General features: G+C 45.2%; 1 protein-coding gene across 3 annotated transcripts in view; it reads left to right on the top strand.

The window, feature by feature from the left end:
* TTC28 (tetratricopeptide repeat domain 28) overlaps positions 1-15979 on the top strand; it is a 568766-nt gene that overhangs the window by 462413 nt on the left and 90374 nt on the right. For all 3 annotated transcript variants that reach the window (XM_027956682.2, XM_015101419.3, XM_027956683.2), the window contains 3 exons: positions 7846-9187; positions 10440-10963; positions 14440-14549. In XM_027956682.2, the coding sequence (XP_027812483.2) occupies positions 7846-9187; positions 10440-10963; positions 14440-14549 (1976 nt within the window). The remainder of the gene's footprint in view (positions 1-7845; positions 9188-10439; positions 10964-14439; positions 14550-15979) is intronic.

The raw sequence follows: 15979 nt of genomic DNA, 5'->3' as shown, positions 1-15979 counted from the left end.
ATTATGAAACCTTCAAACATATACATACATACACAGAGAAAATAGTATAATAAATCCCCTTATATTCATTGCCCAGTTATTGACATTTTGCTAATATTATTTCATCTATTTTCCTAAATACACACATATACTTACTTTTCCCCTTTGATGGAATATTTTTAAAGCAAACAGTAGACACCATGTTATTTTATCTGTAAGTAATTCCATATGTACTTCTAGCAGATGAAAAGTTTTTAAAGTACAGATGCTGTCTCATGTCACTCCTAGTGAGACTAAATACAATTCCTTTATTTCTTCTGCTTATCTTGCAAGCAGATGGGCTGAGACAGGTAAAGGTCTGTGGGTCGAGAGTCCTCTCCACTGTCACTAACTCACTTCCTCTCACTGGGCCAGGGCCACATCATTTATAAAGTTAGGAGGGCTCTTCTGTTTCCCAAATCTTGATAGTTTCTGAGAATAGTTAGTGATTTGGCTAGGATTTAGTCAAACTCAACCTGTTTGAAAGCAGTGGGAAAGAATAGATAGGCTCTTAAAGCCCCATTTGGATCATGCACTGTTAATAATCAGAATAGTAATATTTTCAGTAAATGAGAATACATCTATCATTTGTACGTTGAAGGTGATACATTGAAGTACACTGAGGCCCTCCTTTTAGAGAAATTTGCAAGAGAAAAGGCTGCCAAAATTCACTGTTAAAATGCTGTTTTAGTTTCAGCAGAATTCTGTTAGTCTCATCCTGTTTCACATCTTTTTTGGTCTTTGCTGGTAATGGTTAGCAACAGAGGCAAAAATGTATTGAGCATTTACTGTCTCCTAGGCACTTGTTCTAGCTTCTCATAAGCATGACTCCTTGGCCTTCACCACAGATCTTTGCAGTAGCTCTTGTTATTCCTGTGCAGGGACTGTTCCTAATGCATAGGTGGAGGCTTACTGTGAGGATATATAAATCCATGGAGTAGCCCTCATAGTCAACAAAAGAGTCTGAACTACAGTATTTAGATGTGAGTTCAAATTAAAAAAAAAAAAAAGAATGATCTCAGTTCATTTCCAAGGCAAACCATTCAGCATCACAGTAATCCAAGGCTATACTCTAGCCACTGATGCCAAAGCAGCTGGAGTCAACTGGTTCTATGAAGATCTACAACACCTAGAACTAACACCAAAAAAAAAGATGTCCTTTTCATCATAGAGGATTGGAATGCAAAAGCAGGAAGTCAAGAGATACTCTAAATAACAGACAAGTTTGACCTTGGACTAAAAAATGAATCGGGGCAAAGGTTAACAGAGTTTTGTCCAGAGAACATGGTGGTCAATCGCAAACACCCTTTTCCAACAACACAAGAGACAACTCTACACATGGACATCACCAGATGTACATATCAAAATCAGATTGATTATGTTCTTTGCAGCCAAATATGGAGAAGCTCCATATAGTTAGTAAAAACAAGATTTGGAGCTGACCGAGGCTCAGATCATGAGCTCCTTATTGCAAAATTCAGGCTTAAATTGGAAAAAGTACAGTAAACCACTGGGCCATTCAGATATGACCTAACTCAAATCCCTTATGATTATACAGTGGAGGTGATGAATTAGACTGTAGACTCGAGGGATTAGATCTGGTAGACAGAGTACCTGAATGACTATGGACGGAGGTTCATAACATTGTACAGGAGGCAGCGACCAAAGCCATCCCAAAGAAAAACAAATGCACGAAGGCAAAATGAGGAGGCTTTACAAATAGGTGAAGAAAGAAAGTTGAAAGGCAAGGGAGAAAGGGAAAGATACACCCAACTGAATGCAGAGTTTGAGAGAATGGCAAGGAGGGATGAAAAGGCTTTCTTAAATGAACAATGCAAAGAAACAGAGGAATACAATATAATGGGAAAGACTAGAGATCTCTTCAAGAAAATTGGAGATTTCAAGGGAACATTTCGTGTAAGGATGGGCATGTTAAAGGACAGAAATGGTAAGGACCTAACAGAAGCTAAAGAGATTAAGAAGAGGTCGCAGGAATACACAGAAGAAGTGTACAAAACAGGTCTTAATGACCCAAATAACCATGATGGTGTGATCACTCACCTAAAACTGGACATCCTGTAGTGTGAAGTCAAGTGGGCCTTAGGAAGCATCACTATGAACAAAGCTAGTAGAAGTGGTGGAATTCAAGCTGAGCTATTTCAAAAATATCCTAAAAGATGATGCTGTGAAAGTGCTGCACTCAGTATGTCAATAAATTTGGAAAACTCAGCAGTGGCCACAGGACTGGAAAAGGTAGTTTTCATTCCAGTACCAAAGAAAGGCAATGCCAGAGAATGTTCAAATTACCGAACAGTTGTGCTAGCAAAGTTATACTCAAAATCCTTCAAGCTAGGCTTCTACAGTACATGAACTGAGAACTTCCAGATGTACAAGCTGGGTTTCAAAGAGGCAGAGGAACCAGAGATCAAATTGCCAAGATTCACTGGATCATGGAGAAAGCAAGAGAATTCCAGAAAAATATCTACTTCTGTTTCATTGACAGCACTAAAGTCTTTGACTGTGGGGATCATGACAAACTGTGGAAAATTCTTCAAGAGATGAGAATACCTGACCACCTTACCTGTCTCCTGAGAAACCTGTAAGCTGGTCAAGAAGCAACAGTTAGAACCAGACATGGAACAACCGACTGGTTCAAAGTTGGGAAAGGAGTATGACAAGGCTATATATTGTCACTCTGCTTACTTAATTTTTGTGCAGAGTACATCATGTGAAATGCTGGGCTGGATGAATCACAAGCTGGAATTAAAACTGCTGGGAGAAATATCAATTCAGATATGCAGATGATACCCGTCTAATGGCAGAAAGTGAAGAGGAACAAAAGAGCCTTTTGATGAGGGTGAAAGAGGAGAGTGAAAAAAGCTGGCTTGAAACTCAACATTCAGAAAACTAAGGTCATGGCATCCGGTCCCATCACTTCATGGCAAATAGAAGGGGAAAAAGTGGAAGCAGTGACAGATTTTATTTTCTTGGGCTCCAGAATCACTGTGGATGGTGACTGCAGCCATGCAATTAAAAGACACTTTCTGCTTAGAAGGAAAGTATGACAAACTTAGACAGCATATTAAAAAGCAGAGACATCGCCTTGTTGCCAAAGTCCATATAGTCAAAGCTACAGTTTTTCCAGTAGTCATGTACGGATGTGAGTTGGACCATAAAGACTTGAACCCCGAAGAAATGATGCTTTTGCGTTATGGTGCTGGAGAAGACTCTTGAGAGTCCCTTCGACAGCAAGGTGATCAGAGCAGTCAGTCCTAAAGAAGCTCCAATACTTGGGCCACCTGGTGTGAAAAGCCAACTCCTTGAAAAAAAAAACCCTGCTGCTGGGAAAGATTGAAGGCAAAAGGAGAAGGGGGTGAAAGAGGATGAGATGGTTAGGTAGCATCACTGACTAAATGGACATGAATTTGAGCACACTCCGAGAGATAGTGGAGGACAGAGGAGCCTGGTGTGCTGCAGTCCATGGGGTCCGCAAAGAGTTGGACACGATTTAGTGAGTGAACAGCAGCAGTAAATCCATAACCACGTGTCCTTTCCCCACACGCCTTGTGAGAACTGGGCTTTGTGAGGCTCTTCTGCCCCACTAATCTTCATTTAATTCCCCTCCCTGCAGCACGTTGCCACCTAGTGCGCCCCGCTGACAGGCCCTCTGTAAGTCTTCATCTGAGTGACAGCCCTGGAAGATCAAGCTGTGGTCTCAAAAGGGAAGGAGGATCTGCAGATTACGTCCGCAGCATGTGCAGTCACTCTGCTGGCAGCTCTCAGGGCTGCTTTATGTTGCCTCAACAAAGAGAAGGGCTGCCAAGAGTGTGTAATGTTCCGTTCAGAATGCTCCGGGCTGGCAGCGGCGGGGACAGGGCAGACACGGGCAGAAGAAAAATGCCCACCTCGGCCGGCCTGGCTCCTCTTACCCTTAGCTGTGTCTGGCAGTCTTTGTTTGAGAATCTTCCTGTGTTCTATATAGACTCTTGGAGGTGTCAGCTGAGGAGAAAGGCGAAGGAAAGGGGAGTGTGGGCAAGCTGGCTGGAGGTCAGATCATTTTGCCATAACCAGCAGGCAGTTTCTTTCACAAATCATTGAGCCCTGGGTAGCCATTATCATCCCAACTGCTCCCTATTAACTAGCCAGACTCTTGAGGCCCTGAGAGTAAGAGAAATGGAATTCCTTTTCCTTTGAACTCTCACTCTCTGAATACTGCTCATAGTGTGTTTGCGTAGCATGCATCATTAGCAAAGCTTATTGATATACACTACTGTATTTCTCATACTGTTTCCTTGAGATTGCTGTAACCTGGCCTCGTTAATAAGAAAACAAAAAACACCGAAAAGTTTTCAGTTTAAAAAAAAAAAAACAACAAAACAAAGGCTCAGAGACATAAGTTTACAGTCTCAAAGATATCAATTGAATGAGATGGGAGCCAGGCTTATAAAATGGGACTTCTGACTTAAAGTCCTGTGCCTTTTCCATTATAGCATGCTTTTCCAGATACTTAGCCAGCTTCCTATAGGATGGGGTACAGGTGCGGAGGCTGGGGTGCTAGGCAGGTGACCTGTTCTTTGGTGATAGGAGGCACACACAAAACCTGAGCTTCCTCCGTTGCCTTCTCTGAAGGCTCCATGCTGCTTGCTTCCTCTTACCATCATCTTAGCGACCAATTAGTGACCACATTGCCTTAAAAATCATTGCTGTGAAATCCAAAAGCTGTGGGGAAACAATCATTGCAAAGGCATCACTGTGAGGGGAAGTCTGAGAGGGTTAAGAGGACACTCTGCCACCCTCCCCAGCTCCGTCTCTGCACTCACAGCAGGGCAGGCATCCTGCTGCTTATTTCTCCTCATGCAAAGCTGAGGAGAGAAGGAGTAAATGGTGCATTTCTGCGAAGGATACCTGGAAAGTTGAAACCTTACAAGTTTCCTCTTTAGGTAAAAGCAGGTTAGGGATCCAGGCCACATTCAGGCCTTCAGAACTGAAATGTTTCTGTTGCTAGGGTTTCAGGTGATTCTGAGGTAATGTGTTTTGGGCAGCTTAGAGTTTCTAACCTTGAAACAGTCTTTGAAAATCTGCTCCTTCCAGCTGGGATGCCAGTGACATCCCTGATCCAGGGGAGTGACCAGACCTAATCTCCAATTGGAGCAGAGTTTCAAAAATATTTGATTAATTTTTAAACCAAGGATTATGCATTCAGCATAGAAAAATCCTATAAAATATGCAAAATTCTACCACCCCAAAATTACTACTGTTAACATTTTAAAAAATAAATACTGTATGTATAAATATAAACATATATCTATACACATACATGCATGAACCCTATTAATGTTTTTGTTAAGGATACTATTTTATGCCTGTATAACCCCTTTGCTCAGTCACTTCAGTTGTGTCTACTCTTTGTGACCCTATGGACTGTAGCCCGCCAGGCTTCTCTGTCTATAGGATTCTCCAGGCAAGATTACTCAAGTGGGTTGCCTTGCGCTCCTCCTGGGGATCTTCCCAATCCAGGGATCAAACCCACATCTCCTGCATTACAGGAGGGTTCTTTACTGCTGAGCCCTGGGGAAGCCCATATAACCCCTTAATACATTTTATTTTTTCCCATGTCAGTATATAAACTTCTACTTCACCATTTTTAATGGTGCCATGTTATTCCATCATATAGGGTACCATAATTTGCTTATTTTAAACTGAAATATTTAGCTCCTACAAGGAAATACACAGAATTACCATAGTTTGTTTAATCTCTACCACCTTGAGAATTCCCTTCCCTGGAAGCATATAGTAATTTCAGTAACTAATATTTGAATTTCACTTTATAGTTTGCAGTGAGCTTGCACATACATCATTTCATTTGATCCTCACTACTATCCTAGTGGTATCAAGATTATCATTTTCCTCAATTTATGGATGAACTGAAAAAATTCTCAAAGAGGCTAAATGATTTATCCAGTGTCCTGAATCCAGTAATGTCATACGGATGGCTGGATCCAGAGACAGGCACGACCCCTGGGGCAGGACAGACCTCCGCTGCAGGGAGTCGGGAGCAAAGGAGTGGCCCTGGCATGCTCCTCTCTCCCCCACGCCCTGCTCACTTCAGCTTGTATTGTGTATGTTGGCAATATTTTTTTCATGACTGTCTCCCTTATGACCCTTTGTGCTTTCTGAGGGCAGACTTGTGTCTTCCTTTCTCTCCCTGTGTGTTGCCTACACAAGGCTTGGTACACAATAAATGTTCAGTTAATATTTGCTGAGTCAGTGTGTAAGTGAGTGAAGGAAGGAAGGAAGGAAAGAAAGGTATTGTAAAGATAAGCAAATTGCAGAGGCTGGATTTTGATAGCTTGCTTTCTCAATGCCTCCATGTTCAATTCAGACATTTCAGTGAGAAGCCATCTTGGTGTTTTTGAGTTTTTATACTTCTGCAGGTTTTGGTCACCAGTACAAAGTTCACACGTTGATGAATAGAAAAGCATATTCAAAACCAAGGGCAGAGAGAATCCTGTTTGCATACTAGATCCTTTTGCCTTTTCTGTATCTCCCATTCAGCCCCAACTGGAATGAACCAGGCTGTCCTTAGAGGTGCTTCCCAAGTTCCTTCTATGATATCCCTCATTTGCAACTGCTTTATATTTATGGTATTTATGATATATCTCATTTTGAACTGCTTGTAAAAACAACCGCTTAGCTTAGCAGCTATAACATAGTTTATGAGAGCTGTTTGAAGTGCTGTTATTGTTGACTGTAAAAGCTGGATAGCAAAATTAGAAGAAATTTTGAAACAAAAATCATTCGAATCCCATCACCTAACAAGGCAACTGTTTTTATCTTTCCATAATCCCCTTGAGGTCTTGTCCACGTGCACACATTCATTTTCCTCATCATTGTTACAGGGAGCATGCCGCATTGTTCTTTGCTTTTTCCACTTAACATTATTGCAAGAACCCATTTTTCCCTGTTTTTCTGCATAGTCTTTGTAATGATCTTTTTAATGACTGCATAATCCCCTATTGAGTTGATGTACCGAAATGTACTTATACAACCCCCAGTGTTTGCCATTGAAGATGTTTCTGATCTTCCACTAATCCATAACCCTGCAGTGAAGACTGTCAGGCGTAGAACTTCTGAGGATTTCCTTAGAAGACACTCCCCTGAGCAGGACTGCAGGGCCTGAGCAGCACCGGAAGTGAGGCTGTCTCGCCGCTCCTCCAGAGGCTGTTCCCATTTATGTCCAGCAGTTGATGGGTTTACTAGTTTCAGGACCACCTCACTGGTACAGGGTATTGTTTAAATTTTTTGTTTGCTAATTTAACAGAAGTAAAATGGTACTTCAGAGTTGCTTTATTTTGCATTTCTTTGATTATTAAAAGAAATTAACATTTTCCCCTGTGGTTACTCTTTGTATTTCCTTGGTTATGAGTTGTCTGCCTATTTCAGTAAATTAAGGTCTTGATTTTTTTTTAATCAAACCCAGTTAAATCTTTACACACAATAGCTATTGAATTTTTTGTATATGATTTATATATTTCCCAGTATTGTGTTTGCCTTTTAATTTTAGGCATCTATTTATAGTATAAAACTTACTATTTTTGTAACCAAATCTGTCAGTGTTTTTTGTGGTTTTTTTTTTTTTTTTTTCCTGCTGCTTTGAAGCTTAGAAAGCTATTCCCCCTCTGGAGAGCTGATAAATATTTAATTCTACCTTCTGTTATTTTAAATTCTTTAATTCATCTGGATTGTGTTGGAGTATAAATTGAGTTGCAAATTACATTTTATTGCTAATCAGTCATTCCAACCCTTTTCTTTTGTGCTCTTTCTCAGGAATCATACACCAGATGAAAGGTGATTATGACACTGCACTGAAACTCCACAAGACCCACTTGTGCATCGCCCAGGAGCTGAGCGACTACGCCGCCCAGGGCCGCGCCTATGGAAACATGGGCAATGCCTACAATGCTCTGGGCATGTACGACCAGGCGGTCAAGTACCACCGGCAGGAGCTACAGATCTCCATGGAAGTGAACGACCGTGCCTCACAGGCATCCACGCACGGAAACCTCGCCGTGGCCTACCAGGCACTGGGCGCCCACGACCGGGCCCTACAGCACTATCAGAACCACTTGAACATCGCCCGGGAGCTGCGAGACATCCAGAGCGAGGCGCGGGCTCTTAGCAACCTGGGCAACTTCCACTGCTCTCGAGGGGAGTACGTCCAGGCCGCCCCCTATTACGAACAGTACCTCCGGCTTGCTCCTGACCTTCAAGACATGGAGGGAGAAGGGAAGGTCTGCCACAACCTTGGCTATGCCCATTACTGCCTTGGAAATTACCAGGAGGCGGTAAAGTACTATGAGCAGGATCTGGCCCTGGCCAAAGACCTTCACGACAAATTGAGTCAAGCAAAAGCTTATTGCAACTTGGGCTTAGCGTTCAAGGCTCTGCTGAATTTCAGCAAAGCTGAAGAGTGTCAAAAGTACCTACTGTCCCTAGCCCAGTCCCTGAATAATTCCCAGGCTAAATTTAGAGCCCTGGGGAACCTGGGCGATATATTCATCTGTAAAAAAGATATCAATGGTGCAATAAAATTCTATGAGCAGCAGCTGGGCTTGGCTCACCACGTGAAGGACAGGAGACTGGAGGCCAGTGCGTATGCAGCCCTGGGCACTGCATACCGAATGATCCAGAAACACGACAAGGCCTTGGGTTATCACACACAGGAGCTGGAGGTATATCAGGAGCTGAGTGACCTGCCGGGAGAGTGCAGAGCCCATGGGCACCTGGCCGCAGTCTACATGGCCCTGGGGAAGTACACAATGGCTTTCAAGTGTTACGAAGAGCAGCTGGATCTAGGGCAGAAGCTGAAGGACCCAAGTCTCGAAGCCCAGGTCTATGGCAACATGGGCATCACAAAGATGAACATGAATGTGATGGAAGAAGCCATCGGCTACTTCGAGCAGCAGCTGGCCATGCTACAGCAGCTGAGTGGGAACGAGTCTGTGCTCGACAGGGGCCGGGCCTACGGCAACCTGGGGGATTGCTACGAGGCCCTGGGCGACTACGAGGAAGCTATCAAGTACTATGAACAGTATTTATCTGTTGCCCAGAGTTTGAATCGCATGCAAGACCAAGCCAAGGCTTACCGAGGCCTGGGAAATGGACACAGGTAAAAATGACAGAGGACAAGTGTGATTAGTAAACCTGCCCCAGGGGCAGCTGTTATGTCCACATGGCAGCGCACTGACTGCAGAGCAGCTCCACACACCGCTCACTCGCTTCCTCCAGGGATTCCGTGGGTTTAGCAGGGGTATTTCTACCCTGTGTCATGGAGGAAGAAGCTAAGCCCAGAGTTTGTGTCCAGGGTTACAAAGCTTGAAAGGGACAGCTGAGAGTTTAACGCAGGACTCTCTGACTCCAAATGCAGTGCCTTTCTGACTGCATCATAATGAGCAGACTGAAAGAGAGAATAGGAAGGGGAAAGATGAATGAATCAATCTAATTTACCTTTTCTGATTGCCCCTCACATTATATGAATGTGTTCATTAATATAACATCTCTACCCACCAATTACTTGGACCCCATATCATTGCTTTTAGCAAAAGCCACCTCAAACGAGGGGGAGTGAATGAGCATATACTATCATCATGCTAGGCACCTTGTGTAGACATCCTGTTTAATATTTCTTGCAGTAGTGTATTAGTCTACATTTATCATTATTGGCTACCGGATGTGGGATTTATCAGCATCCAGAAACTGAAGCTCAGGGAAAGGGATCCACATGTCCTACACAGCTGGTTTGGTCTGCTGCCGGAGTCCACGCCCTTCTCCCTCTTATCGTGTCATCTCTTAGCAGCACAACAAGACACACTGTCGGCCAAGGCACTGCTTTCCTCCTGGGTGTGGGGAACCCAAGAAGGTGTCTGTGTTTGCAGAATATATGGCCTCTCCAGACAGGCAGGGGATTAGGGCTCCTGGAGAGGAGGAAGGGCAAGGGTCAGACTAAATCATCACCCACAGAGTGCTCTGGGAAGCTCAGGGTGAAAGATTTATCGCCATTGTAAAGTGATTTCAAAAACATAGTCTGTGCAGTAGTGGAAATTGGGAGGCCCAAAGAACCAAACAGTTCACTTGCTATCATTGTGCCTATTAATATATTTTATGTTTCCTCTGGGGTGTATATCCCATTGAATCTCAGGCTCTTGGGAAGGTCACTAAGGGATGACTCTTGAATTCCTTTCCAGATTATGAAATTCCCCTGCATCTCACTCTAAGGGCACATGATAGATTTTAGCTAGAAGAGGAGTTAAGAGCTTCTATAGTAAGTGACAGTGACAAATGCTTTTCATTTTCTCAGGGGCTTTAGCATGTCTGCACCTGCACAAAATAATATCATTGCTTTTCTGTCTACATCCCCACAGGGCAATGGGGAGCCTGCAGCAAGCCCTGGTGTGCTTTGAAAAGAGGCTCGTGGTCGCCCATGAGCTCGGGGAGGCCTTTAATAAAGCCCAGGCCTATGGCGAGCTGGGAAGTCTGCACAGCCAATTAGGGAATTATGAACAAGCCATTTCCTGCCTTGAACGCCAGCTGAACATTGCTAGAGAGATGAAGGACCGAGCTCTGGAAAGTGACGCAGCCTGTGGCCTGGGGGGTGTGTACCAGCAGATGGGAGAGTACGATACAGCCCTGCAGTACCACCAGCTGGATCTGCAGATTGCCGAGGAGACCAACAACCCCACGTGCCAGGGCCGGGCCTATGGGAACCTGGGCCTGACCTATGAGTCCCTGGGCACCTTCGAGAGAGCTGTGGTCTATCAGGAGCAGCACTTGAGCATCGCTGCACAGATGAATGACTTGGTGGCCAAGACGGTGTCTTACAGCAGCCTTGGAAGGACGCATCATGCTCTGCAAAACTACTCCCAGGCAGTCATGTACTTGCAGGAAGGTAAGTGGAAAGGTCTGTGCAGCTTCTCGATCTACTCTGAGTCTGAGCTCACAGTCTGCCCAGGAGGAAATGCACTTGTGTGAGTGACCATGTCGACCTGGAGTGAGGATTCAGAGGCTACATCATCAGTTCAACTCCAAAACCACAGTGTTGCCCCTTGGGTGCTCCTTAAGAGTTCACAGTTCTTTCCTCTCTCCTGGATGCATTACCCAGCTTGTCTCACTCTGCTAGCCATCTGTCCAGGGAGCTGATACCCTCCTTGCCTTTCAGAGCCCTCCACTGAATGAAAAACACCTTCTCCACAAGATGAAGTTAGATCTTAAGGCGTACAGTTTAATGCTCTGCATCAGGAGATATGCAGCGGTTCCGAGCCCGTTGTGCACTGGACAGTACATGAGCTGCATCAGCGCTGTGTAGAAGTCCATTTCAGGGTGGTGCCAGGGTCTAATTCAGTAGCATCTGTCTAAGGGTCGCTCAGGCTGTCAGCCAGGTTTCCCAGGATTGGTTACCCGCGGGGCTGGGCTGGCGCCACAGTGCGCTTGCTTCAGGCCGGCCCAGAAAGTGCCTGCTTCCCTCACTTCCCCTGGCCCTGTTCCCTCTCTGGCAGAGGCTCCATGCAGCTACCTGCACAAAGGTGGTCCTGTGGTGCTTCCTCCCTCACCATGCAGAAGCCCTGCGGCAGTGTGTTTGCCCTCCACTCCGAAAATTCTCCTGCAAAGTACTTCTTCTCACAGGACCTTGGAAGGGAGCACAGCAGACGCAGTGTTCTTGGCTCTTGAGTAAAAGGAAAGGGGTACTGATTTCTAGCAAAAACGCTCATGTGTGGTTTCCAAAAAACTTTCCATATATAGTTTATCTAATTGGATTTAATTCTCTTAGTAACCCTGAGAGGTGTATCTTTTCATTCCCACTGGCAGCTAAGTGACCTGAGGCTCAGAGTGCAGTGGTTTCATCCTGACTGCGTGGTCAGTCAGTGGTGGCGTGGGGCTCAGCCCAGGTTTCTTGATCCCAGGAACTGCATGAGACCCCACACAGTCTCCTAGAACAGAGCCAGGCTGGCGCAGTCGCGTCCACGATCACTCCTGAGCCCCAGCTGGGAGCTGGGAGAGAGAGACAGCACACGGAGCGGAGAACGGGCCAGCAGCCGATGGTCAGGGTGGTCCTCTGCGCAGACCAGGTCTTGCCCTGGCCTGCAGGCTGAGAGGTTACTGGGAGGCTGTAAGCCACTCCCCAGACATTATTTGGCTCCCACTCAATGGGAGTTCTGCCTCAATGCATTAAATACGAGAGTTGGCTTTTGGTTTCCTGAAACTAGACTGTGGTAAAATTCTAACAGACTGGGGGCAGTTTTCAGTTGAATATGTGAAAACTATTAAATTCAGACCTAGCGAATGACAACCTTTCAGCTGTGTTCTTTGGTTTTTCCTGAAACATTATTTCCATGAAGCAGCTGCTTTGCCTGAGATATTGTAACATAGTTCTAGATTTATGGAAAGCTTTTTTTTTTTTTTTAATTGTTGTAATTTTAAGTCTTGCAGAGATCCAAATTCTTATTGTGGCATCTCCTCAGTGTCTTTTTAGTGGATGTGGTCTACCCCAGAGCCTGATGTTCCTCTTGGGCCCATCCAGACGCCTCTTCACATGAGTTGTTATAGGTGCAGGACCCCTATTGGATGCTTTCTGAGTGCTCTGAGTTGGGTCTTCAGCCTCTTGCAAAGAGGGAACAGTTCAGTTGGAAACCACTTTAGTTCTCTTTCCTGACTTTCAGAAGGGGCTGTGGACTAGCATCACACCACCCGTGTGCAATAGAATCTCATAGGTGGGCCTGGTCAGAGTCCTTTGAACAAACTCTGTGGGTTGTATAGTTACCCTTGATTGAAACCGCTGGTCTCATCCAGTTTTCTCTCTTTGCAAATAAAGCAAGGGAGCTAGAGCCAACTCGGCTCCAGGAGAGCCGGATGGCTGGGTCAGATCCTCAGAGCAGAAGCAGGTGGAAACTGGGATAGCACAGATGTTGTGTCTACCGTGTTTGCTCTTCACTGTTGAACTTGTGACCGTGGGGCCAGGGAGGGTCCCCACTATGGGATCCAGCAGGCAGCATGGTCAAGTCCCTGCTTGCACAGAGCATAGCTTCTGGAGGGGCTGCCACAGTGAACTCCCAGCTTGGAGGCCCTGGCCTAACAAGGAGAGCAATCCTGAAGAGGGAATAGGGCTAGCTGGTTGAAGGTTAAAGCAACCAGCCTCCTCCTGGTTTTCACACAAGAACCATTTCTTCTATTTCTGTTCCTACTCTATGAAATATTTTAAAATGTGAATAATTTACAAGTACATATTGTTTTTGTTACCCAGTGACATGATTCAAATGTAAAATGCTGTTACTAAGTTTTCTGAGTTATGTGCATTTTGAGATACATGATATTTTATGGAGCTTGAACCCGAGTCTCACTTTTATTAGCCTCTCAACTGACTCGATTCTTTTCCAGAAGTCTGAAACTGAGTGGGCCCAGCATGCTCAGATGCAGGTTCCCATTCACCCTGAATTAGATTAGAAAGAGGAAGCCCTTCCTTTGTGTGTACAGTTGTAGCACGGGGCCCTTCCTGCCATCTCGACACAAGCTGACTTCTCATTTCAGAGAGCAGGGTAACGAGGGCAGAGTGATGCTGAGAACTGCTTAGTGACCCACACAATAAAAGGTTGCCTTCAGATTTGACTCGCTCAAAGCCCTGGAGGTTGCCAGCATCCTGAAATCCAGAAGCTTGCTGTGAGTAAGTGACCCAAACTGCTGGTGCCTATCCGAAGGCCAGTAGAATGAGGACAGTCTGATCTAAAGCTTTTGACTCACAAAAGCACTTGTTCTGCATCCCCACTGAGGCACATCGAAGTCTCAGCCTTAAAGGAAAAGCAGATCGGATGTGAAGTGTGTCAGTGGCATCAGTAACAGAAGGCAGGGTCAGGCAGTGCGAGCATTCTGCTTCCAGAAGGACATCCGATGTGTGTCCTGTCAGTGCTGATTGGATGCTGTGCACGGGGTGATAGGAGAGACCTGAGCTGGCTTCTGTGCTTGGCTGTGGAGCGTCAGAAACACTACTGCCAGCCAGAGAATTGGGTTCAATACGTTTATAGGCCTGGAGTTTTCATTTGCAAAGCTAGGGATTTCACAGTGGGGAGGGCAGCCAGTTGGGTTCTATTTGCTTCCGTGTTTCTGCCTGCCCTGCAAGCCTGTCTCCTGCTGATAGCCATCGCCTGAGCTCTTGCTGGGGCATCTTGGAGTGACCTGGAAAGGTCGCTACTAACACAGAATTTGATAAGAATGCTTACTCTGCCTTGGCTGAGTCTGCTCTTGTCCTGCATTTTATCTCGCTGGGTTGCTGACAATCTTTATATCCACCTGAGGCAGAATTACCCTTTAGAACTCCTTGACAGGGTGGAATTGTCTGTCTTCTATCGTCCTCAAAATTTCTCTCTCTGAATTCAGGTTTAAGGTTAGCAGAGCAGCTAGGCCGAAGAGAAGATGAAGCCAAAATTCGCCATGGTCTTGGCCTCTCCCTCTGGGCGAGCGGGAATCTGGAGGAGGCCCAACATCAGGTGAGCAGGAGAACCCTTTTCTGAGTAGATTTCGCTTCTAGAAACGTGGAAGATCTTGAGATTACTGTCCTAGCAGTGATGGCATTTGTCAGAAGGTGTTGACTTGTGCTCTTGGGTTGACATGCAAGATATCTAGCCTGTTTCAGCCTAGACATGTTGAACCATAGTAAAGACTTGTCCACCTGTTTGATTTCTCAATAATTTCTTTGAATTCTTGTATTATGTGCTGCTGTTCCTCATAAAACCTTAATATGACATTACATACATTTTTTGACAGAAGTAATCCAAGAATTCATAATTATTGGATTTACTGTCTTTGTAGGTTTGTAATTATATCAGTAGATGCCTCTTTCCCTTCTCCCTCCCTCTCTCTCCTCTCTCTCTCTCTCTCTCTCTCACACACACACACACACACACACACAGAGTTCATGTTTCTGCATATGTTCAACCAACAGTTGAAGAGAAATCTCCTCTTAGGCTGGCTCTGGAAATTAGAAAGATCCTTGGAGTGGTCTCAGTGGTCAAAGATCCCTCTGTTGCGTTGCAGGAGTTGTGAGATGGCTTTGAAAATCAAGCGCTCAGCCGCTGAGGCAGCCCTTACCGTGGAGGGTGCTGTGCTAGCAAAGGGGCCCAGGATTGGTGAATCCAGGCTCCCATCTGAGGTGCTCCTGGGATTGAGGACATGATGTGCCTGAACTTATGACATTTTACAATTTAAAGAATTAATCCTCTGGTTTTCTGGTTTCAGATATTAAAGTTTTTATTGATACAGTGATTTATAGTTTTCAAAGTACTTTCACTGACTGAGTGTATTCCTCAAAAACCCTGTGAGCTAGAGTGATAACCATCCCTTTATAGAGAAGAAGCCGAGGCTCTGAGTCTTGCTGAAAGTCCCCCAGCAAATTCGTGGCAGGGTCGGGCGTACGTTCCTCTTTCCTGGTCTCAGTCCCTTAGTCTTAGAATTCTATTCTTTACCTTTGCATGAATTTAAACGTTGATACTGTTCCCGCCTGTAAGTATCAGAGAAAAGGCTCCTGGTCCCACTGACAGAAAAGCCAAGAGAGCAGCAGGACAGTGTCTCCTTAGGGGCGTTGTGTGTCTGGTGTTGGGGCATTCATGTGCGTGGACACAGCTGTGCAGAGCAACATCTGCTTCAGAACAGCCTGCACAAAGCCCCCTCCTCCTCCTGAGAGCACAGCTGTCCTCACGGCTCACCCCCTCCCCACCCCCCACCCCAGCCCTTCTGCACTGGGAGGTGTGGGGTGGTGAATTACAGTGGCTTGATGACAAGAGCAGAGGCTTTTTGTTTGTTTTAATCAAAATCAGGACTTGATTGCATTAATAGCTGATCTTTTTTTGCAACTTTCAGACTAAGAGTCTATTACCCCTGTCTTTTAGATCCCCTTGTCTATCAAAAATTGATTATACAA

Source organism: Ovis aries, chromosome 17, assembly GCF_016772045.2.
Source record: "Ovis aries strain OAR_USU_Benz2616 breed Rambouillet chromosome 17, ARS-UI_Ramb_v3.0, whole genome shotgun sequence".
Classification (NCBI taxonomy): Eukaryota; Metazoa; Chordata; class Mammalia; order Artiodactyla; family Bovidae; genus Ovis; species Ovis aries.
Note: the sequence above shows the minus strand (reverse complement) of the source record. Positions and strands in the feature narration are given on the sequence as shown.